This window comes from Xenopus laevis, chromosome 6L, assembly GCF_017654675.1.
Source record: "Xenopus laevis strain J_2021 chromosome 6L, Xenopus_laevis_v10.1, whole genome shotgun sequence".
NCBI lineage: Eukaryota > Metazoa > Chordata > Amphibia > Anura > Pipidae > Xenopus > Xenopus laevis.
In genome coordinates this window covers 73,629,920-73,655,331 of record NC_054381.1, presented here as the reverse complement: position 1 = coordinate 73,655,331, position 25,412 = coordinate 73,629,920, and the positions used below count along the sequence as shown (strand labels likewise).

At 40.1% G+C, this 25,412-nt stretch overlaps 1 protein-coding gene across 3 annotated transcripts in view; it reads left to right on the top strand.

Moving 5' to 3' along the window:
* Positions 1-25,412, top strand: part of ahrr.L (aryl-hydrocarbon receptor repressor L homeolog) — a 180,490-nt gene that overhangs the window by 86,955 nt on the left and 68,123 nt on the right. For 2 of the 3 annotated variants that reach the window (NM_001127877.1, XM_041565207.1), the window contains 2 exon segments: positions 5,103-5,215; positions 22,045-22,134. In NM_001127877.1, coding sequence (NP_001121349.1) covers positions 5,103-5,215; positions 22,045-22,134 — 203 coding nt within the window. 3 annotated transcript variants of the gene reach the window in all.

Sequence of the window (25,412 nt, the reverse complement as noted above, 5' to 3'; positions counted from 1 at the left end):
CTCCCCTGTGGATAACACAGCACACCCCCCCAATATTATTAAACACCTCAGGGGCCTATAACAACAATTTTCAAATGCTAACAAACCCCCAGAACAAACCCCTACCAGGCTTTTGTTCCACAGGCAGAGCAGGGCACACACAGGCATAGTATGGCACACAAGGAGCATAAGCCAGGCAGAGTATGGCACAGTCAAGGAGAATAGGGCAGGCATAGTATGGCAGACCCAGGGAGCATAAGGCAGACAGAGTACAGCATACACAGGGAGCATAGGGCAGGTGGAGTAGGGCACACAAAGGCAGAGTATGGCACTCACAGGGAGCATAGGGCAGGCAGAGTATGGCACACAGGGAGCATAAGACAGGCAGAGTAGGGCACACAAAGGCAGAGTAGAGCAGCAAAGTATGACACACACAGGGAGCATAGGGCAGGCAGAGTAAGGGCAGTCAGAGTATGACACACACAGGGAGCATAGGGCAGACAGAGTAGGGCACACACAGAGAGCATAGGGTAGGCAGAGTTGGCATGCACAGGGAGCATAGTGCAGGCAGAGTATGGCGCACACACAGGGAGCATACGGCAGGCAGAGTATGGCACACAAGCAGGAGACAGGAAACCACTCTAAAATGTACTACATACACCGTGACACAGTGCTGGTGCCCCATCAGCATTTTGTATAAGGGTGTGAACAGGTGAACTATGTGGGCAGTTTCGGGCTGGTTCTCGGGTGTGAACAGTACAGGGCTTTAGGGTGTGAACAGAGGTGTTACATGTGTGAACAATGCAGGGGGGATTACATGTGTGAACAATGTAGGAGTTTATAGTGTTAATTTGATGTGTAAACAATGCAGGGGCCAGTTAATCTCTGTAGTGATACCTTTTAAAATTTACACATGGTAAGCAGACACAGCAGGCAGACTTTAATGTCGGGGTAAAACACAGGCTGCAGGCCACCAGATGGACAGCACTGCTGTAGGGAGAGCACATAGCTACCTACTCCTCAGTGAGTTTGCTAACTTAATCTTGCTTGTCTGAAATATGTACAAATTAACATGCAGGGTGGGGGCACACCTGGGATGCCTAGGTGAAACACCCCAAATACCAGTAGTGCTGTATTCATAAAGTGCCCTGCACTTTATTCAAGATCAAAGTGCAGGGCAGGATGCAAATGTTCAAAAATTATGGTGGTTCAGTTATACTGTGTAAATGACCCCCCGAGATTTTAGCTTTCATTTCGCTTTTCATTTTCTGGCTTGTAGTAGCACCTAAATGCTACTGACATTGACAACTGTATTTGTGCAGTTTTAGCAAATTTCTCAGTAAATAAGCATAAATAATTCCTGGAATCAAACTGCACAGTTTACCACAGCACAAAATATCATAGTGACTACCAGCACTAAATGATGCAGTGGTCCCCAGCATTAAAAGGAACAGTGAAGCCAAACAATATAGAGAAAAGTGATTCACAACATCAAATGTCACAAATATCCCCAGCATTAAAAAAAGTAAAATGAATCACATTACAGTGACAACATTAAATGGCACAGTGATTCTGGGCAGCACATGGAACTGTGATCCACAGCATCAAGAATATCATGCCATGTGCTTTTGGACTACCAGTACCAAGTGTTGTTAGCAGTGCACAATCCAGCTCAGATATGCAATGAGCCTGCTACCTTTTACCAGGCAGTTTCAGTCCCTATATGCAGGAGCCACACGTTTGAAGCTCTTTTTTTGTATAATGTCAATATGGATATATGCACTTACATTTGTAAATAGTAATCTTTAAAACTGTAAACAGTTAGTGCATGGCTAAAAGGAATCAACTGAGCCTGATGAGAACAGATGCAATTACTCTGGAACTTCAGACCCATAAGATATGATCTCCTTTGACATAGTATATCCACTGATGATAAGGTGTATATTGGGAGTTATAGATATTCTCTGCAATATTTTCTAGGGTTGCCAAATAATTTAAAAAATAAAGGAATGTAATTACTAATGCCGGGGGCCCAGGTGCAGGCCTTGCACCTGGGCCCCCACCCCAGACACAATTTTTATGCTCGATTTGTTCCACTGCGATGGTCCGGCGGGCCCTGAAGGCCCGCCTACCACTTTCACCAATGGAAGAAAAGTTTGCAAGGTTTTCCAGTGTGCAGTGTATGCAATAAAACTGTTGATAAAATGAAAGATAATACATTGCAAAATGCAAACTTTTATTCCTACCTGTATTTGTTTAAACATTTTTTCTTTGCAATTTTTATTACATTTCCTCCGTGGATTCTGTTCACTGTTGTCAAGGTGTGCTTCTCAGAATATCCCAAAGAATGTAGGATATTAAGGAAGGAACACCAAACAAAACATTAGGTCTATTTTAGAAATCAGATGGTATTTTTCTCACCTACAATCTCCTGGGTATATTTTGCCTTCCTTTTTTGTTTGCTGGCATTCTCCTTATATGTCAGCATTTAAGAATATTGTTACTGAAACAGTGGGCAACTTTTTCCATTCTTTGCATGATAATTATATTGCTATACTATTTGAAAACACGTGTCTTGTCCTGCATTTGGTAAATTATAACATCAGACAGCATTTCCATTCTAACTTCAATCCCCTTCAGAGGTGGTTCCTAGCAGACTGTAACCCCAGTATGTAGCATATTATGCCCAATGCAAACAATTGGCTAACAAAACAAAAAGGCTTGCAAACAGATTGTGGCTCAGCTATTAGCACACAAATATTGTGTGTGTTTGCCATTTGATTTTGTGTATGGTGTATGTAATACACATGGGCTCATTTATGACCATAGTGCACAGTTGCAGTCATACAAAGTCTTCCTCAGTCTTTGAATGTATTCATGAATATATTCATATTTTCTGAAGGTACTTCAACAATTGAACTACATATGTACAACAATATAAACTAGACATAGATAGAGTGGTGAATAAAGTATATGCAACTTGTGGCAATCCAGCTTGTCCCAAAATCATTCCCCTGAATCCTACAGCAAACTTATGCAAATAGAGTTTTTTTGTAATTTCATTTTATTTGGAGATCATTTACAGATCACTGTTGGAGGTTGTGCTAGGTTTCTGTGTACAGGTAGGCCTGTTGCATGCTAGAGGTGTGCATGGCACAGGAAAAATACTTACCAATTACAATAATTCAGTAATCAAAATCACTGTTTGTGTGTTTGATTTGCCTAATTAATAGCTGTATAAAGTGTATTATATTTAAATGTTCAGATCTTCAGTAAGGATTTTTTTTAATTACCTCCCCAAAAATACACGTCAATGTCCCTAATTAACCTTGTTACAGTTATCTTTATTTAGAGCAATACTAGCACAGGCACTTAAATAATGTTTATGGAAAAAAAGTGCCACACAGACCACATGTAAGTGAGAAATGCTAAAAGACACCCACACAGTTGTAATGTTAAGCCTAGCACCTTAACCACCACACCACACAATAAATCTGAATTTCACAGTCTTCTTCTACTGCTTGCAGTCCTTACCAGTATCGTTTGCATTATTCTGGCCACCAGAGGGCACCTGACTTGCTCCTAAATCATATCTATGGCCACAAAGTTAAAACTGGTATATTTAAACTGTGACCATAAGAACAAGTCCCCAACTCTTCTTGCCCAAGCACTGCAGTTTAAAAACAAGACGTAACAAATGTGAACCTACAGTCAAATCAAACCCCTTTTAGGAGAGACTTAGGAGTAGATTAAAACAAAAAATGAAAACAAATTAAATTTTTTGCCAGTGTTATGAAGCTAGGCATATTCATGCAAAGCATATATTTTGGGTGGTATAATAATTTTGGCATCATAGCATCTTATGTTAATACGGTAAGTATGGGATCTATTATCTTGAATGCCCCCCTGATAAGAGAATTTTCCATAATTTAGATCACCATACCTTAGTCTGCTATTGAACTTCACTAATATACTGTAATGACTGTTTATTTAACCCTTTCTGTGACAAAGGCCTTTGATCTTGCCCCTCCATATACTGCCATTAATAAAGCATTGTTGAATTGTTGGAAATGCAGAATACAGATTTCAATTGTGTTGAAATCATACTTTGGTGCTACTGGAAGTCAGTGTTTAGTATTTAGTGAAGCACCACCACAAAACATATTGCACAGTCATTCAGTTACATGCTAGGACTTCATCTGAGTATAAGAATCCAAATGTAATCCATGCTCTACTGGTAGCTGATGCAGAGAGAAAATTGGGATCTGTTTGTATCAGTTCAATTGTAGCGTTATATTTTCTTCTCACCACCTGGCCCACAAAAAAATTATCATATGCAGGACAACATAGTAACATAGTAAGTAAGGTTGATATAAGGCACATGTCCATCGAGTTCAACCTTTTTTTTTTTCCATTTTATTAACTACCTATCTGCCAGTTGATCCAGAGGAAGGCAAAAAAAACCCATCTGAATCCTCTCCAATTTGCCTCAGAGGGGGAAAAATTCCTCTCTGACTCCAAAATGGCAATCGGACTAGTCCCTGGATCAACTTGTACTATGAGCTATTTCCCATAACCCTGTATTCCCTCACTTGCTAAAAAGCTATCCAACCCCTTCTTAAAGCTACTGTATCTAATGTATCAGCCTGTACAACTGATTCATGGAGAGAATTCCACATCTTCACAGCTCTCACTGTAAAAAATCCCTTTCGAATATTTAGGTGGAGCCTCTTTTCTTCTAATCGGAATGGGTGACCTCGTGTCAGCTGGAAAGACCTACTGGTAAATAAAGCATTAGAGAGATTATTATATGATCCCCTTATATATTTACACTTAACATCTATGGTAAAAGTGGGGAAACTAAGTTGCTAGGCCCAACTAACCCTGTGAAGATGACCTTTGTTGGAAATTTAAATGTAAAAATTGTGGAAGCTTTCATAATAACATATCAAACTTGGTAATTTCTTAAAAAGCTAGAGGCGCTGCCAAATGAGCAATTCAGAATGTGAAATATGAAAATTGTATGCTGTCCTCCCAGTGAACCCTGGATATAACACTTCAATGAGCCTATCATGCTTATCAGTTCTGTTACTTATCTTTTTTTTGCTCACCTTGTTTAACAGCAATTGAAGAACAGCACTCCAAGAAGCAACCCTCCCAGTCAGTCGGTCACGCAATAAAAGAAGACAAGACATCCACTGGGACTGCCATGCCAGAAGGAGAGTTGTTATTAGAAGTGAGTGATAAAATGCTATCATTTCCTTAACGACTGACTTATTAATAATTCAAAGCAATCTTTATTGTATAGTAGATTTCTTACTGCTATTACACTTCACTGATCAAATTCACTCATGCCACTGCCAGTGTATGTCTGTTGCTGTTTAGGAAAGTAAGACATGCAATGTTTCCCAACATAAGGCTTGTTGTTGCACTTCTGAGGTGAAGAAGACGGGGACTCAAGATCTCTACAAAACATTGCCCTTAGAGTGGCTAAGAGTGAAATCAGCCATGTGGAACTCAATATGAATATCACACAATGGATTTTATGCAGAGCAATGGGCAAAGTTTGACCAGTAATCCAATGCAAGCAATATATCTGCTACTGGAAATCTGTTGTAACATAATGTGTTTTTCTTTGGTAGCTCGGATTGTAGTAGACATCAGCTTGTGTGCCATAGGTTGGACTCCCCTTATCTATTCCATAAAGACCTTTAGATGGCTAAAAATGAGTTATCCAAGGCAATAGGATTTGTTTGCCATTGAAATGCATTTTTCCTGCAACTGTTCAGTTTCTATTGTGCATGCCACTATTAGCCTTAGATAATCATTATCAAGTTCAACAAATGCAAAATTTTTAATCCATCTGTTATAAATAAGCATTATTAAAGTGCATGTGAAAAATATAAATCGTAAAGGATGCTTGTTTCATAAATCACATCCTTCAAGCAAAGCTGTGCCAAGGGAGGTGTTTGGTGCCTCTTACCTTTTGGGACTTAAAATACTACCTTATCTGTGCAGCAGGATTTGATTAGTATCACACCAGATAACTGGAGTTTGTCTAGTATAAAGATTTATGAGCTGCCAAAGTTGATGGAGTGGCTGAAATTTTCTATGGAATTTTGGCATCTTAATATTTTTTTCTGATGAGCTATGATTTTGCAAGTAAAGCTGTTTAGATCATGTACTGCTGTAAATATATTTTAAAGAAGTCTGTCATGAGAAGCATATGGGACACAAAACACCTTGATCTTTATTAAGAGTTTTTCATGAGAAATAGTTCAGCAGGGTATATGTAATGCACTTAAATACATTTATATATATATCTATATATGTGTGTGTGTGTATATATATATATATATATATATATATATATATATATATATATATATATATATATATATATATATATATATATATATATATACTGTATATATATATATATATATATATATATATATATATATATATATATATATATATATATATATATATATATATATATACACACAGTATAGGACACACAAAGTGTATGCAATAAAGGATATATATATATATATATATATATATCTTTTTTTTTTTTTTTTTTAACCTGTGTTTTTGGCCTTTTGAGTTAAAGTATTTTTTGTGGTCTATATATTGGTCAAGGCTCCCTTACCACATGTCACTTCCAATTTGAATCGGCTCACACACCAGACAAGCTATAGAACTGGAGATTAAAAGCAAAAAACTTTATTTCTTTACATCATAAATGCCTGACAAATTTCGTATATACATACATATATATACATAATCATAAGTAAATGTCATAGTTACAGGTAAAATATAAGATTATATTGGCTGTCAGCCGAGAAAATATATATTCATAACATATTTTACCCTAATTGAACTACAAGACTAAATTTCAAGCATACCGTATCTAGGATAGAAAAACAATAATTTTCTTTGCCCTCCAGCCACTGATGTGGCCCCCTTGTGACAGCTTGGGTACTTGTTAATGAAATAGTCTCTTAAGAAACAATTCTTTACTGTTTTACCATATGATAAAGGTAATCACTCTTAATACCCTCATATTTTCAGGAAATATTACCACCACTATTAACCTTTACCCTGGGAAAACACTTGGGCCTGTACATATCTTTAACATGAGTCACATACAGTATGTTCATATCTACTTGTTTTGGTTAAAGATGACTCTGTCCTTTGACCACATAAAGAAGATGAGGTATCTGGCATTTGCCAAAAAATTTTTATGGAAAAACTTATAGTATAATTATAAGTATAATTTTAAAAAAACTCTCTGTTTTTCATAATATTTGCCTTGCTGAAAAGTTATCAAGTATTATGGAATGCCACAATGTGATTGGCCAAATAGGTTCCCAGCATTTCCTGGGAAGCCAATAAGGTTTGCAGGCAAAGGTACTACTGTATATAAACAACCTTAAAACCCTCTAGATACATGTTTTGCCCTTTGCCAAAATACGCTGTTGACCAGTTCTCCATTGCTATAGCAGATGGACAACCCTGTGATTCTGGGGCAAATTGAATTTGGAAAAGTAACATAGAAGTATGGAATTACAATATATTAAGTTTACACCTATTATTAAAAGTTTACCTGAAAGTACAACTATATAGAGTATATATATATTGTATATGTGTGTATTTACATTATATATGTAACCTCTCACTTAAAATGTGCAGCTGTCAACTTTAATATAGAATTTAGATATTCAGAGTATGCTGGAATTTGTAATTGAACAACTGAACTACAAAAAGTCAGTTTGTTGCATAATTCAGCTTTATAAGTAATGCAAGTAAAGAGCAATGTGTCACTACTTTATAAATTATTTATTAGTTTCATCACTACCAATTCACAGAAAAACTTAAATTTTTAGGAACAACCTGGGACATTATTTTTGCTCTTTACTTCCATTACCTATAAAGCAACAAAAATTTTTGTAGTTCAGTTGTTCAATTACAAATTCCAACATATCTTAATAAATATCTTTTAGTTTATGTTCAGCCAGTTCTTCTAACACGTTAGTGGCTGCTAACACACAGGTTGTATGTCTCAGTGTATATTAGAGTTAAAAACATGCTGACAATGACCAATATGCATAAAGAACAGTAAAAGAGTAGTTTGACTGGTGTTGACAGCTCCTGTCCACAACTTCCTTTGTCAAGTAAACATTTTAAAAACATATTTTTCTTATATGCTTAGGATCTTACAACTTTCTGGTTGGATGCAAATAAAATAAATTATATCTTGACGATAGTGTTTGGAAAGGACCTGAATGCACAACAGAATTCACTGCTGGATACACTGACACATTTTCAAGTTATTTGGAACAGTGCTGCCATATTCATATACAATTTTGATGTGTCAGTGCCCTCAAAACAATAACTGACATGTCTGTTTGCTTAACAAATAGTTGTACCTGGCTAATAATTGTAAGGGGGTATTATTCACAGCATCGGACTGGAGGGTCAGGGGCCCATGAGGCTTCTACCACAGGGGCCCCCAAACCCCCTCTAGTCCCCCCTGCCTCTGCCACAACCCCCCTTGAGGCCCCCAGTGCATATGTGTCCTGTAGTTTCAGCCATGATTGGGGCCAGAGGGGGGGGGTGACACGCTGGAGATTGCAGGTGCAGGCCTGGGTCAACAGTTAATAAACGCAAGGGGTAACCCTGCATAAAGTTCCTTGTGTGCCAGTGTTTCCCTCACTTTATGCTATATTGGAGGTCGCCAGTCTCCTAACACTGGGCACCAGGGGTTCTCGCTATCTAATCTCCAGGAGTGTGCTCTGCCTCATTTTCCTTCGCCTGGGTCAGCAGGGCCCACAAGGGCTGGGAGTCAGTAGGTTTTTAACCCATGTCCTGTCGGCCCAGTCTGACCCTGATTATCCATCTGTAATAAAGTACGTGCCAGTTACATGCATAGAGAGCAATCACTACTGAATATTAGTGCACAAATGAAATCAAGTGAATAGGTGTATAGGTATAGGTGTGTTAGGTACAAGCAGGGTTTCAGATTTACTGTATATGTGCTGTGTACATCCATGACACTCCCCCACAGAAGCACTGATAACTTGCTTGCAAATTACAAAATGCATGTGCCTCATGTACCGTTGCAAAGGCAAAGTGCAAGGACTAAAGTGGATGAAAGTCAATAAAAGGAAATAATTAGTTGGTGAAAACCTGTATGGTGCTCTAGTTCATTTTTCACTACATGTTCAGACTCCTCTAATAATGGTGTAAGCTAAAGGGTTAATTTTGCGTTATACTTCCATTTGCTTTAGCTGTGGTCTTATGGGATTCACCTGCATGAGGTTGGTATGCTAATTGCATAATAATAATTGCTAATTTGTGAATATATATGTATCCCACTGCACATCTTACTACGCACAAATAGCTCTTAGGACCTCTGTATACAATATGTGGATGCTTAATATGAGTAGAGAGCTTTCCCAGCTCTAAGTGGACTGAGGAAATTACAATAGAAGGACTGCAACTTGTGTGTACATTATTGAGATATGTAGCTCCTTACTGATTTTTTCTGCAAGCTCTCATTTACTGGAATATACAGTAAATGCTGTGCTCCACACCCAGACGCTCTAGAGTCAGAGTTATGGGAAAAAATCAGAAAAATGCCCAGTTGACCAAAAAAATTTTGCTGCCCTCATCTTGCGTGAGGAAAACTTTTCACATTACGACCTTGTTTCTAAACTCATCTGTTAGCCGCCCAGTCTCTAGGGGGTTTCACTTTGGCAAATTTTCCACCATTCCACAAATCATAAGATAAAATCCTTTTTGGTTTGTTTTTTAATCTAGGCCCTGCTCTGACTGCCCATAGTGACTTTGAAGTTAGTACTGCCCTTTTCCTGAAAGTGTGAGAAAAGGGAGAAAAAACAGTTTGGACATAGTTTGCACTGGGTTCCGACACCAGTGTATATACAGTAAAATCCTGCATGCTTTCATTGTTGAATGCTCCTCTACAAGAAAAGGCAGAGTAAACAGGAGTGTTCTAAAGCACTGCTGTTAGATTACACACAGCATTTCACTCAACTGTTATTTGTCATCTGTGCTTGCTGGATTTCTTTGGATTTCTCCTACAGAGAATGCACTAGTTTTATGCTGTGTTTACTTTCACTTTGTTTAACAATGTGCTGTGAACATTTTTGCACAATTTATTCTATCATATTTGTATTTATAGTAGTGGGAGGGGCCCATAAGTGTTCTATGGAGAAAATGTGAAATCTAATTGCTAGACTGTAATCAAGCACTGCCCTTTGGGGCTGAGATATGATATGAAAATATAGAATAAGTACACCTCTTTTATAAGAAATTATTTTGCATTAAGCTCCTTGACAGCAAAGAGTATCCTTGTTTAATCAAGAAATATTAACATATTATTTTCTTGATCTGCAATTGGTTTGTATATTGCCCCTTTAAAGAACCAGATTCCATATGCATTAATACAGTAACACAGTAAAGTAGTTTGAAAAAAACACACATCTATTTAGTTCAGCCCTTTGATCTAAATGAAACCAGCCTCACTGCAAGTTGTTGCAGAGCAAGGTGAAAACCCCCCCTCTGAAGCCTTTGCAATTTGCCTTGGGTTGGAGGGATTTTTTCTTGACCCCAATATGGTTATTGGAAAAATCCTTGGGTCAACTTTCAAAATGCCAAAAAAGTAAAAGCTAATTTTGGTAAACCAGTATTTTCGAACTTGCTAAAAAGCCACCCAATCTTTCTTAAAGCTGTCTAATGTACAGTAAGTACAACCAGTTCAGGGAGAAAGTTCCACAGCTTAACAGCTTCTATTGTAAACATGTTTCTATGAATATTAAAAGGATCCTCCTTTCTTCTGACTAATAGTAGGATCAGAAAGTTTAATGTATGTCTACTTATATATTAATACATACTTATCATATCTACTCGTAACCCAATCAGCATAGTTTTCCTTCTTTGGAATTTCTAAAATCAATAATACTCAGTTTGAGCACTGAAGACCATACCTGAATTGCATATTTTAGATGAGGCTTCACTAGTGCTTTGTAAAGGTAAAGCATTAACCACACAAATTTATGCCCCATTTAATGCAGTTCAATGCCCTTGCAGCTGTTGACTAAAATTGTTTGCAGCAGCCAAGTTGTTTATGCATATGTACCCCTAGATCCTTCTCCATTATGGATTTTCTAACTGTAGTTCCTTTAAGAATGCATATTTTTACATCCCAGATACATACAGTGCTGACCTTAGGCCAATTGGACCTGTTGGGTCCAATCAGGCCCCTCGCTTATGAGGGCACCATACCAGTGCAACTCCTATCACTTTTTAATTTATCCCACAGTGGCCCAGCCCACACACAATCCTGATTGGCTCAGTCTGCCCCCAAACCCAATAAGCCCAGCTTTCCCTCAAGCCCTCCTGTCATCAAGCTTCTACACTACAGAGACCGGGATGCAGCTCTGTCAGCAGCGCGTGAAGCACAACAACTGCAGTACAACGGCACCAATGTGTCGCTGTTTCCGGATTACTCGATGCACGTGCAGTAACAATGCAGCTCCTTCATCGGAGTTAATAGACGTCTGAGAGATGTAGGCCTTGAGTACACCATGATATACCCGGCCAAACGAATCATCCAGGATACCAACAAGGTCCTTTTCTTCACGGCACCAGGAGAAGCAAGTGAATGGCTGGAATCAAGGGGTGCCAGAGGGGCACAACGCAAGGCCAACCACAATTGATGCCAAGCAGAGAACCGTTGGGCTATTTAGCTACAACCAGCCCACAGCCGCTGATATGATAAGTACATTGTTACTTCCGTGACTCCCCAGTCTTATTAATGCTGTGTACAGTTGGCCATTACCCAAAGGGTTTTCTGGGATGTATAATCCTAACGTTTTACATAATCAGGAAGATTCCTACATAGCCACAGAAATCCATAGCCACATTGGGGAAGCTAATAGGGTATGGGTACCCGCTCCAAGGGTTTCACCACCTAGTTTTACATGGTTACGGGTCAAAGCCCACCCGCTTTTGGGCTGGGTAGGGAGGGGGGAAAGGGAAAAGGGCTATGTTTTTTGTCATCACTGTTAACAATATGTTTTCTCAGTTTAACAAATGTTGAAATGTTAATGTTCAAGGCAGACAAAGCCCATATAATGGTTCAGAGTGACACTGTCACAACAGGCATGGTCAATTATATATCTCTAGTATTACTATATCCCTGCTACGAATAATCTCATGGAACGTTAGAGGATTGAATGATAGGTATAAGCATGGGTGTCCGCAGAAAATTTTCCAGGGTGGGGCAAGGAGGCATCTGTGGGCGGGCCTGTGAGATAGGTGGGTGTGTCACTGCCATCAAGGGGTGGAGCTATGCCACGGCGATCAGCCGATCGCCGGGTCAATCAAGGGAATCCTGCACAGTTTCCCTAATTTGACCCGGGCAACCCTTCAAAATACCGGTTGTCTGACAAGTGGCAACCCTAGTTCACACAAAGATGGCAAAGTGGCAAGTTCATGTATAAATACCCCCAGAACTCACAAACAGATGGCACAGGGGCACGTACATGTATAAATACCCCCAGAACTCACAAACAGATGGCACAGGGGCAAGTTCATGTATAAATACCCCCAGAACTCACAAACAGATGGCACAGGGGCAAGTACATGTATAAATACCCCCAGAACTCACAAACAGATGGCACAGGGGCAAGTACATGTATAAATACCCCCAGAACTCACAAACAGATGGCACAGGGGCAAGTACATGCATAAATACCCCCAGAACTCACAAACAGATGGCACAGGGGCAAGTACATGCATAAATACCCCCAGAACTCACAAACAGATGGTACAGTGGTAAGTACATGCATAAATACCCCCAGAACTCACAAACAGATGGCACAGGGGCAAGTACATGTATAAATACCCCCAGAACTCACAAACAGATGGCACAGGGGCAAGTACATGTATAAATACCCCCAGAACTCACAAACAGATGGCACAGGGGCAAGTACATGTATAAATACCCCCAGAACTCACAAACAGATGGCACAGGGGCAAGTACATGTATAAATACCCCCAGAACTCACAAACAGATGGCACAGGGGCAAGTACATGTATAAATACCCCCAGAACTCACAAACAGATGGCACAGGGGCAAGTACATGTATAAATACCCCCAGAACTCACAAACAGATGGCACAGGGGCAAGTACATGCATAAATACCCCATGTAGCCACATGTTCTTTTTTTACAATTCATTCTGCTGGGTACCTACATAATCTAGATGACAGTCCCAGACCCAACACCACAGTAATAAAAGCCACACAAACATGGGAGATAAAACAAACACTAAAAACCCACTGGTTACCAGGGACCCCCATACAAGTTAAAAAAAACAATTGGTGGTTAGGATAGGGGCCCCCCATAAAAGTTTAAAAAAAAACTTCATTGGTGGACAGATAGAGACTGTAGAAAGAGAGGGACTCACAGAGAGAGTCAGAGTGCAGAGAGAAGCAGAGTGCAGTGAGACAGAGTGCAGAGAACAACAGAGTGCAGAGAGAGAAAAAGACAGAGTAGAGAGAGAGAGAGAGACAGTGCAGAGAGAGACAGAGTGCAGTGAAAGAGAGAGTGTAGTGAGAGAGGCAGAGTGCAGAGAGAGACAGAGACTCACAGAGAGAGACAGAGTGCAGTGAGAGAAAGAAAGAGTGCAGCGAGAGAGAGACAGAGGGACAGAGAGAGAGAGGCAGAGAGAGAAACAAAGACTCAGAGAGAGAGAGGGGTAGAGAGAGACAGAGTGCAGGCTAAAGAGATTCCTGAGAATTACAGTGACTGCTGGCTTCCCCTTCTTACCACATCAGTTCCTGTACTTCCGTCTTCGGCATCAGTGATGTCCACGCTCGTAAGGGGGGCTGGCTAATCCCCCTTTGAGCCTAAATCCTGCCTGGCCCAAAACTTTCTTCCTTGTTCCCCCCTGATGGCAGGCAGGCAGGCAGGCCTGCACACAGCACAGCATGAGAACGGAGACGAGTGGAAGGGGCGGAGCCACAGTGGGAGCTGGGACGGAGGAGCGGTCCTAGAGCCCACAGTTTGAAATGAACATTATAGATCAGGAGCGGCCCACATTACAAAAATACAGAGCGGCCCCTAGGGCAAATGCCCGAATAAACAGATGGTCAGTCTGCTGGTCCCAGGGGGGGGCACTGACCCCTCTTGCCCCCCTCTGTGGACGCCCATGGGTATAAGCGCTTGCTCATCTTCAGTTATCTCCAAAAGCATACGCCGCATATATTACTTTTACAAGAGACACAATTAATAGGGCAAAATACATTATCTCTTAAGAAACCTGGGTGTCCAATACTCACTCAACCTACTCGACCCACTCCAAAGGTACCTCTATATTAGTGAGAAAGGTTTTCCCATTTGAATTGCTTGATTTGTACCTAGATCATTATGGCAGATTTATTATAGTAGCGTGCATGGTAGTAGGTCAAATGTTTACAATGGTGAATGTGTACGCCCCCCCCATTTACAGAGTAGGTCCTGCAAACAATAATGTCCCGCCTCTCCACTATGCAACCGGCCCCAGTTTGTATAATGGGCGATTTTAATTGCACTTTGGACCCAACTAAAGATAGAACCTCAGCATCCCCCCACTTCCCTACTGGTCTAGCAGGTTGGGCTAAAGCCCACCATTTAACTGTAATATGGAGGTGGAAACACCCACAGGAAGTCCAGTCTTCATGCTACTCCTCCACTCACCATACCAGATCCAGAATTGATCTATCTTTTGCTTCAGGGGATTTGCTCTCCAAAGTCAGAGTGGTAAATTACCTGCCCAGAGCACACTCAGACCATCATCCATTGATGCTGTCACTGGCACTTCTCTCTACTACACCTAAGCCCTGGCAGTTAAGCCCTGTGTGGTTGAAAGATTAGCAGATTGACACTGAATCATCAGAGGCAATGGCTGAGTATTGGGCCATAAATGAAGGTTCAGCAGAGGTGGGAACGGTTTGGGAAGCTTTTAAAGCACGTAGCAGGGGAGTATTTATAGCAGCTATAGCGAGAACTCAAGCACAAAGGCAAGAAAAAGATAAAGATCTAGAGGACCTAGTTAGACAAGCAGAAGACCAGTACACGTCTCACCCCTACACACAAACCCATACTACCTACTTAGCAGCTGTCAGGGAAATGGTACTCCATAAAATAAATGCTAGGAAAAAAACAGATTTTGTACTCTAGGCAGAGAGTACACCTCGCCAAAACACTGGACACTACAGTGCCAATTTCCAGAATCATGGACCAAACAAATAAGATAGTCTCCGACCCCAACCAAATAGGAACTGTATTTGAACAGTTTTACAGAGACCTGTACACATCCAGACAGCAAAATGATCCCCAAGAAGCTCTACTCCAAATGCCCGCACAAAAGACCCCAGGTACTGATGGGTTGCCGATTGATTGGTATCAGCATAATGTGAAATTCCTAGTACCCAAACTACTAAATCTCTATAACTCAGCATTTGACAAATTTGAGCTACCACCGTCCTCGACTGAGGCCACTATAATAGTAATTCCCAAACCTGGCAAGGACCCTCTAAAATGCGACTCCTACCGCCCGATATCTTTGCTGAATGCTGAAATTAAGATACTGGGAAAGGTATTAGCCAACCAGCTAGTCTCAGTACTTTCATCCCTAATAGACATAGAGCAATCAGGCTTCATGCCGGGTAAAATGACAGATATAAATTTGTGCAGACTGTACTTAAACCTGCAAGTGGCTCATGACAACCCTGGGTCAAGGCTGGTCGATTGAATGGGGGTATTTATGGGGGGGCGCTCAACGCAATAGAGTTTGGCCCCAATATACTAAACTGGATCCAAAGCCCAAATCAAAGTGAATGGTATTTACTCCACCTCCTTCCCCTGCACAGAGGTACACGGCAGGGATGCCCCTTATCCCCGATATTGTTTTCCATATCGATAGAGGCACTAGCCATACTAATTAGAACCTCCCCACAGATGACAGGCCTTTGCTATAAAACAACCAAACAAAAGATATCATTATATGCTGACGACACACTTCTCTATTTTGGTGACGGTGCAGCCTCTTTGCAGTATGCTCTCAATAACAGAATTTGGGAAGTACTCTGGACTCCTAATCAATTGGAGTAAATCTCAAATTCTCCCACTTGATGAACACATACCAATAATATTACCTCCAGACCCACTACAAATAGAGTCTACATTTAAATATCTGGGTATTACTACAGAAAAATCCCCTTTAACGTTCATTGAACATAACCTCCAGCCAATATTACAAGAACTATCCTCAGTCCTAACACACTGGGATAAACTCCTATCCCTTATAGGTAGGATCAATATTATAAAAATTATATATTTACCCAAGATTACATATATACTACGTAATACGCCTATAGACATACCAAAGACATTGTTTCACCGTATAGATAAAATTATCTCCCCCGTTATATGGGCACATAAAAACCCCACGCTATCATGCATCACTCTTAACACACCAATTTCAAAACTAGGGTTGGCAGCCCCAAACTGCTATGTGTATTACTTAGCGCAGTGATCCCCAACCAGTAGCTCCTGAGCAACATGTTGCTCTCCAACCCCTTGGATGTTGCTCCCAGTGGCCTCAAAGCAGGAGCTTATTTTTGAATTCCAGGCTTGGAGGTTTTGGCTGCATAAAAACCAGGTGTACTGCCAAACAGAGTCTCAATGTAGGTTGATATTCCATATAGGGGCTACTAAATGGCCAATGACAGCACTTATTTGGCATCCAGGAACATTTTTCATGCTAGTGTATCTCCCCAACTCATTTTACTTCTGAATGTTGCTCATGGATTCTAAAGGTTGGGGATCCCTGACGTAACGGCTCAGCTGTGCCATGCGCATACCTGGCTGCACTTTGAGGCGGATAATCCAGCCACATTACTTGAAGCGTTGTACTTTGATTCAATAGAAGGTCTTAAAAATGCTCTGTATAGACCAAGGAAACATATAAAGCCTCTAATTCCAGTGTTAGCGGCCACAAAGAAAGCATGGGATCAGACACAGAAGATAGTGGACCCCCACTCGAATGATATATCACCAGAGTCCCCCTTATAGTTTAACAGCTCACTGCCACACTTCCAAAATCTACCAATTTTGTCGCTATGGGCAGGTACAGCAGTTAAGAGGCTCAAATATCTGCTACAGGAAGGTACCTTTATGACAAGACCACAGATGGTGTCAAATGAAGAGTTAGCACATACACCCCTATATGCATATTTTCAGATTCACCATGCCTTTCAGATGCAATTCCAAAGTAGGCCACAGAATATACAACAATCTTCACTTGAAAAATCTCTACTAAACCCATCTAAACAGAAATTAATGTACATGTACAAGGTACTATTAGGCAATATTTATGACCCTCTCCCACGGGTGAAACTTAAATGGGAAGCTATTACACCTCCCTTGGGTGAGGAGGAGTGGGAAGAGGTAGCAGACACTATGCAGGGACCTCTGGTTAGTGCAAGGGATAGGCTAGGGCACTTCAAAATTTAATGTGGGAATGTCAAGATATACAGGGTTTCTGGTCACAAATCATAGCCTTTATGGCAGAGGAGTTATCTCTTCCAAGAATCTTAGATCCCAGAGTGTGCCTATTGGGCTTTGTACATTCAGTGGCCCCTTTGAATTGTACTAGGACTTTGCTAAGACTTCTTTTATCTTATGGGAAAAAGACAATAGCCATGCACTGGATGAACGCTCTGCCACCTACCATCCACCAGTGGAAGAACATGGTTAATACACAATTGGAGTTGTACAAATTGACTAACCTGTCCAGAGGAGCATTGGACAAATTTCATAAAGTTTGGGATCCGTGGACATCATCTTTAGCAACAAACTAGGCGCTGTTTTTGCCTTTTTTGTTTTATCTAAATAAATAAAAAGATACAAAATATCAGAAAATAGAAATCAGATAAAAACAACAAAAGAGAAAGTAAGCAGAATTTGCACTTGCACATTTTTTATCTACTGTATAGCTGGTTTCTCCTGAAAATACCTTTACCTTAACTAATTCAGATTGCAGCATAGAAAGCACTTTATTTGCTTCCATGATAATTGCTGAAAAATTTGGAAAATGGTAATTTAGGAGATTTGTCACCCACAGTAGCAATGACAGGCAAGAAGTCTCTTGTGCCACAACAATGTGCTTGTGCCAGTATACACTGTCTTTCACTGTGCATAATGTCCTTGACATACCAGTAGCCATTGTCTTACACTGCACATAATACGCTTGGTGTGTCAGTGCCCATTGCCATGGGGACCACATTGTGCCATGAAACGTTGGGGACCAAAGTAACAAGATAAAGTGACAGAGAGTTAAACAGGCAGGGTTACAGCAGCAGTAGCATGAAGAGAAGCAGAGGCAGGCACTACTTTCTCACCCAACCCTGGAACCCCATGTCAGCCACCAACACTGGGGGGGGCAACCAAAATGGTTCCCATTGGACCCCACCGTTGTTAAGACTGGCCCTGGATACATAGTCTTACATTTTTCAACATTAAATCTCATCTGCCATCCTGTTGCAAGGGTGTCACATCCTGGATAAATTGTATAGTTAGTTTTGTCATCTGCAAAAACTGATACATTACTTACAATGCCCTAAGTCATTAAAGTACACTTTTTTGTTGCACTTTGTCAAAAGCTTTGTCAAAAATGGCACAAGTCAGCCCTGTCCTTAACACCTGCCATGCTGCACAGAGCAAAAGGGCCTGCAGCAATTTGAAAACAGCAGAAAGCAGTGTACAAAGTGAGTGTGGACTTTGCACACTGTGTTCTGATATGTAAATGACCTCTGTTGTGTTTCCCTGTGCATTGCTCTAGAATGAAGACATTAAATGCCTGATGAAGGTAGACATCTTCTTTGCTGCATGCCAACCTTATGCATATAAGGAGCAGCAAAGGATGTGTATAACAATATTTTGTCCTTGCATGCCTGAAGGATAGTGCCCAGAGCAAAACTAAGCAATGACCAATTATAAATTCTTAGCTAGTAATGAAGATTGATCTTAAATAAAATGCTGTATGAGCATTACATAGCATGAGTAGAAAAAAACTTCCATTTGGGAGTTAGTGAGTTAGACCCAAGACTGCTGTAGGTAGAAATTTACTCATTAGTGAAGGAAAACCAACATGGCTAAATAGGAATTCCATATTCAACAAGAGAGGAATACACTTAATTTGGCTGCAGGTTTGACTGTGGCAAACTCTAGTTTTACCATTTGATAAGTATGTCCCGTTTTCCTTTCATTAGATCACCAGATCTAGGGTGGGTAGCAGAGATTTTAATAAAGTTTAGAAGTATGACTTTTGATGCAGAGTCAAGTGAAATAATACCAAAGAATTCTTTGTGATTCATTAAGTAAAGTCACCAATAAATACATGTTGCCAAAATTACTGTCAGCATGACATTTGCAGTCAGAGGGGGGGGGGCTAAATTCCTTTTTCTTAGCTGTATAAATTCCAGTGATACTGACTAACTTTAATTTCCATGTTTGACGTCTTTTTCAGATCTTGGCATTGTCTATAAACAATGTCAGTTTCAGAAATTCATTTTTCCTTCCCTCTAAAATATAAATAAACATGAGCAAAAAAAAAAAAAAAAGAAATTAGAACAAGAAAAAAATGAAATTGGTATAGTGATTTATTGCCTGTGAAACAGAAGTAAGAACATGAGCAATTGTGGTTCAGTGATTCACACATTGGCTTTCACTCCCGTAAATCCTCCCATGCATTCTTTATAATAAGCTATCACTCTTTATGAATCAAAAGGAGAAGACAAGAGATTTACGGATAAAGATGTGGAAGTGAGAGTCACTGAACCATAATTAATGCTTTAAACATAAACCAAATTCAGAACCTGAATGATTTTAGCTTCAGGTGTACGTGGCACTGGGGCAATATTTATGGTGTCATATTATACTCGAAAGTACTCATTAGAAATAGACAGAAAATTTAAGACAGAAAGCATGACCTTGAGTTAACTTCTGAAAACGGACAATAGCTAATATATTTTTTACAGACAGTTATTTTTTCTATCCCTAAACAAATTCACACTTCATGTACAATGGCCACATGTTAGTTAATGTCAACTCCATGATGGGATATATAAATTAATAACCATATTGTCACCACCATGTAGAAACATTTCTGCTACTTTAGTGCTGGAAGTTGTCTTTCTAGATTTGCAGCAAACTGTTGTCAATTTGTTGGTGATGTCACTTTTGTTTCACAAAGAGTCTCAAATATGTTGTGGTGAGTGGCATGCCATATACATCATATTAAAAATGACCCTTCTTGTGCTTGTTACAGTGTTGTATAGGATCACTCTTTAGAGACTTTGAGAAACCCAATGGAGGTCTTCATGCTTGAGTGAACTTTCTTTACAAACACACTGGGCTAGCTATATCCAAACAGCATGAGAAAAGTCTTTGTACCACGTTTTGTAAAAGGATTATAACACAATAAGGAATATTAATGGTCAAGCAATCTGAGAAAAAACTGTCTAAAACTGCCAACTCAGCCAGCTAGGTATGGTCAAACAGCACAGGAAATTCAACAGTGCCATAACGTTTCTTACTTCTGTGGAGATCACAAAAGGCACTTCTCTCTTTATCTCTTTTAATCTGCTTTTGGTAAGTGCAAGATAAGCAGTTTCCTCTTTTCCTCAAGAATAATCTTTTCATCACCTAATCAAGGGATTGCCAATCTTTTTTTACCCATGAGCCACATTCAAATGTAAAATAAGTTGAAGAGCAACACAAGCATGCAAAAAGTTCTTTATGGTGCTAATTATAGGCTTTTGATTGACTATTGGTAGCCTCTATGTGGACTGGCAGCCAACAAGAGGCTCTGTTTACCTTACCCTCTGCCGCTTCCCCTCTTCACTCTGGGCCTTCCCCTCCCCGCTGCTTCCCTCTGCCACTTTGGCCCTCCCTTCTGCCGCTTCCCCTCTCCTCTCTGGCTCTCTCCTCTGCTGCTTCCCCTCCCCACTGCCTCCCTCCTTCACTTCCCCTCTCCATTCTGGGCCCTCCCCTCTGCACATGCACGGGGGGGGGAGAAATTGCCAGCCGGGTTGCCTTTGGCACCCCTGATGTTAGGCATTACTAGACCCATATCCTTCCTCCTGATATTTGCCTCCTGACGCCCAGGGGAAATTGTCAACTAATTGTCAAGCTTCAGCAAGTACCATCAGTTTGCACCAGATTTTAAAGTCAGGGCCTAACTAAATTAGTTAACAGGCCTTCCCCCTCTTTTTTTATACTACATGGGAAGCCCAACCTAGAATATTTAGGCCTAGATTGGGAATGGAACCACCTTCTCCCATACTTGCCCATTAACTAACGCCAACCGTAATGGGACTTCTCTCCAAACAGAGTAAACACATAACTTATATGCTCAGCCCCTGTTATAGACAGGCACAATAGATAGTATCAAAAGCTAGATGCATTTGAAGTAGTGAGAATTTGCATGGCTGGTTGTATTAATACGTGTTTTGCAAAACTGATCCATGGACTGATTCAGTTGCTGTTTTGGAGTAAAAAGTAATTTTTTTTCTTCTGAGCCAACGGGACTTATATTTTTCCTATTCAAGCCATTTTTGACTTTTACCATGCCTGTGTAGCCTACCTTAGCCCCAATCGAACCGCATTATTTTCACTTGGAAAAACGCTCTACCTTCCGTGCACCAACGCATTGTTTGCCTCCCTGCGCCTTCATTAACCCAGCGGCCATTTTTTCATGCTTGCGCTCTTCCTATTAGCAATGCGCATGTGCCAATACTCCCATCTGTCTGACTTGCTAACTTGCTAATAACTTACATATAGTTTAAAGATTACTCTGGTGTCCTTTGTTTTACATCCATTTCATATTTAAAATAACCATAAAAATCTGGATGTTTCTAATGAATAGTATGTGAATAATACTCTTTCTTTCAAACTAATTCTGATTAACACATTTTTTTTTCACAGACTCTGAATGGTTTTGCATTGGTTGTGAGTACAGAAGGCATGATATTCTATGCATCTGCAACAATACTGGACTATCTGGGTTTCCATCAGGTAAAATCTATTCGGTTTCTTCATGTTAAGTTGTGTCAGATCTATTGCACCTAATGATTCATGTTATATGATCACATTATCAAGGACTTAATAAAGAAGCAAATATTTTCCTGCCTAAATATTATTATATTATGATTTAAGACTACCAGTCCTTAATACTGCCCCATAAATATACAATGAGTAAAAACATTCTTCTTTAAATAGATGAATAGTCTTTTATGGTATTCTACAAAATAGATATGCACTTAACGTTTTCCAAATGAGCAAATAATAGATCCTCGCTTCTATGAAAGTTCAAACTGTATTGCATGTGAAATTATCGAAATAAAGGTTTCAACAGAACATACTAGGGCTCAGTTACGAGCAAAAATTTGAGCAATGTGCAATTTCACCATATGTTTTACTCACAAAGCAGTACTTTTTTCCCAACCCAGAGTAAAAGCAGTAGCAACATTGCATTGTGTCTGATACAAATTGTGACGTGAATTGGACACTGTTCACTGAAAAACTTCAGTTTTTGAATTTCATCACTTCTGGTACTCAGGGTCATCTTCTTTAGATTCAAGTGTGCTCTGTCGACACAGGCCACTCTGGGAACCATGAAACTATGGCCACTTTCAAGGTGGCAGTAGCTCCAGTGCTCCCTTACATCAGTAGGCACAAGCAATGTTAAGCAGATTTCTTGGGGCAGCTATGGAGGTCCACCAATGAGATCTTTGCCTGGGCCCACTGTTAACCTTAAAGCAGGAAACACTGATGTATCAGCCAGTGAGCAAAATATTTTAATAAAACTACAATAGCTCCTGCACCTTTTTAATGGTAGTTTACAGCCTAAGCTTTGTAGAATTACTTTTGATGTAAAATACTTAGCATGAAGATATGTATGTTTATCATTATGAATTTAACATTCCAAAATGTGGTCTACTTGAATCTTAGTAAATTATGGATGTCATGGCAGATTTTCAATGAAAACTTGTTACATTTGATGTTTTGCACTTTAGTAAATATGACACCAAGTCCCTTCTTATTAAAATAGCTATCATTACCATACAAGAAAACCACATTTTTTTTAATCATGCCCCAATGTTTTCTACCAAGCAGTAATGATAACCAAATATGAAATAAAGAGGCTTTTCAGATTAAACAATATACTTTTCCATCCATAATAAGCTCACTCAAATTTTATTGCTGTGAAAGTTCGGGACAATTTTTTACACACCCTAACACATATAGTTCTGCCTGATCATCGCCATCCAAATTCTCACTTTTGGGCACAGTTTAAGAACAAACAAGTCAAATTGCTTGTCGATTGGGTCTGTAGTTGTGAAAGCCAATTCGGAAATTTTCTGTATTTTCTGCAGAAAATATATATATTCTTTTCCAATGAACCTATGGTGCTAGCTTTTGGTATTGTTGAGGTTGCTACAAACAAATTGCTTTCCTTATTCAGCACGGTATAAGATCATTCGAGAAAAAATGTTGAATGTAAAAAGAAAACATTTCTTTTGTATTTCCATTGCATTACAAAAGTGCAAATATATTTGTCTGTGGGTTAGAAATCTGACTCTGCATTTTGTAGTCTGTGGTTTTATCTTACTTCTCACTTACCAACAAGCAAAATATCCAGGGCTATTGTTATCTGCAACCCTACAGTAAGGCCAGTATTTCAGCATAGCTTAGGAGGTGGTGCTGTGAGGGGATTGGACAAATCAATTAATGTGTGTTGGATACGTAAAAGGAGGGGGAAGATTCTGGGTTAGGCAAAGAAGGTAACAGTAATCTATTTTGGCAAGGGCAGCAGCAGTGCAAGTTTCCCTTCTACCCTCACTAGTTTTGGTTCAGAAGATTGGTTAATGTACCATTTGAGGTTAACATTAGCATTAGTTGGACAAAGTGTTCGTCCTAGGTGGGAAGTTGGAATAGCCAAATGGCCTATCTCGACAGTCACAGCTTTGCATGCGAGTTCCTTGTCAGTCTGATGTGCATAGTGGTGTGGTATGGATAAGTATTTTTTTTATTAACTTATTTTGGATAAGGTTTGTATAGTTAACTTCTTTGGTTTCATTTTTGATAGCTTTTTAAGTCTTAAATGAGAAACAAACCCTCAATAGAAAAAAACCTACCCCCTTACCCTACATAGACTCCCCTCCCTCCTCCCCCCCAGCCTAGCTGCTACCCCGGGCAAATGCCCCTAACTCTTTATTTACCCTCTCCGTGCAGATTCTGTCCAGCGGAGTTCACGGCAGTCATCTTCATCTTTGGTAATATTCGGAATGAGACCGGCGCTTCGGCAATTTTGGTGACTTTCGGTGCATGTGCAGTTGCAAAACAGAAAATTTCTCCAACTGTGCATGCGCTGCTCCGTCTCATTCTGAAGATTACTGAAGAGTAAGAAGTAAGAAGATGACTGCCGTGAACTCCGCTGGACAGAATCTGCACAGAGGGGTCAGAAAAGAGTTAGGGGCATTTGCCTGGGGTAGCAGCTAGGCAGGGGGGGTAGGGTTTTTTTTATTAAGGGTTTGTTTCTCCTTTAAGTGCTAAATAGCAAAGTCTGGTGTGCTTTTGTGTTTACAGCAAGTTTGCCAGAAGTGCTTTACTTTACATTTAAATTTCCCTCAGTTTAAGGTGGGTGGGGTTTGATAAGTGCACCACTGACCAAACTGCACAACTAGAACCCCTGGGACTCCAGTGGAGCTTGCTCTAGTGAAGTTATCTTGAAGTGGGGATTTTGTAAGTGGAGTTACAAACACAGGAGTTTCATATTAACGAAGTTTAAACAGGGTAAAAAGTGTGTTATTATATTCTATTTTTTTGGTTACCTGAAACTGGGATTATGAGTGCTAGCAAGATTGAAGTTCTAACCCACTGCACAGTCTGCCATATGTATGCAGATTTGAACTAAGTTTCAAACTGCTTACCACCACAGCATCAGGATGACGAGGCAGCTGGGTTACAGTTAGAAAATCTGGTGTGGGCAAAAGGAAAAAAGAGGCTGCTCTGGGGTTTATACATCCCAACAGATTTGCCAGATTGTGTGAATAAAATGGTAGTGGGAACTCTGTATTGGCAGTTCTAGATGGGGCTGATCTTTCTAACAGCCAGGAGACCAGTTTCTCTAGTAGTGGCAGGGAGGAGAGCAGAGGCCAAAAAAGATTGTTGTTATAAGGGATTCAATTATTAGGAAAGTGGATAGGTTAATTTGTCATCTGGATCACTACAACTGAACAGTTAGCTGTCTTCCTGGTGCCAGGGTTCAGCATGTGGTTGATCGAGAAGAC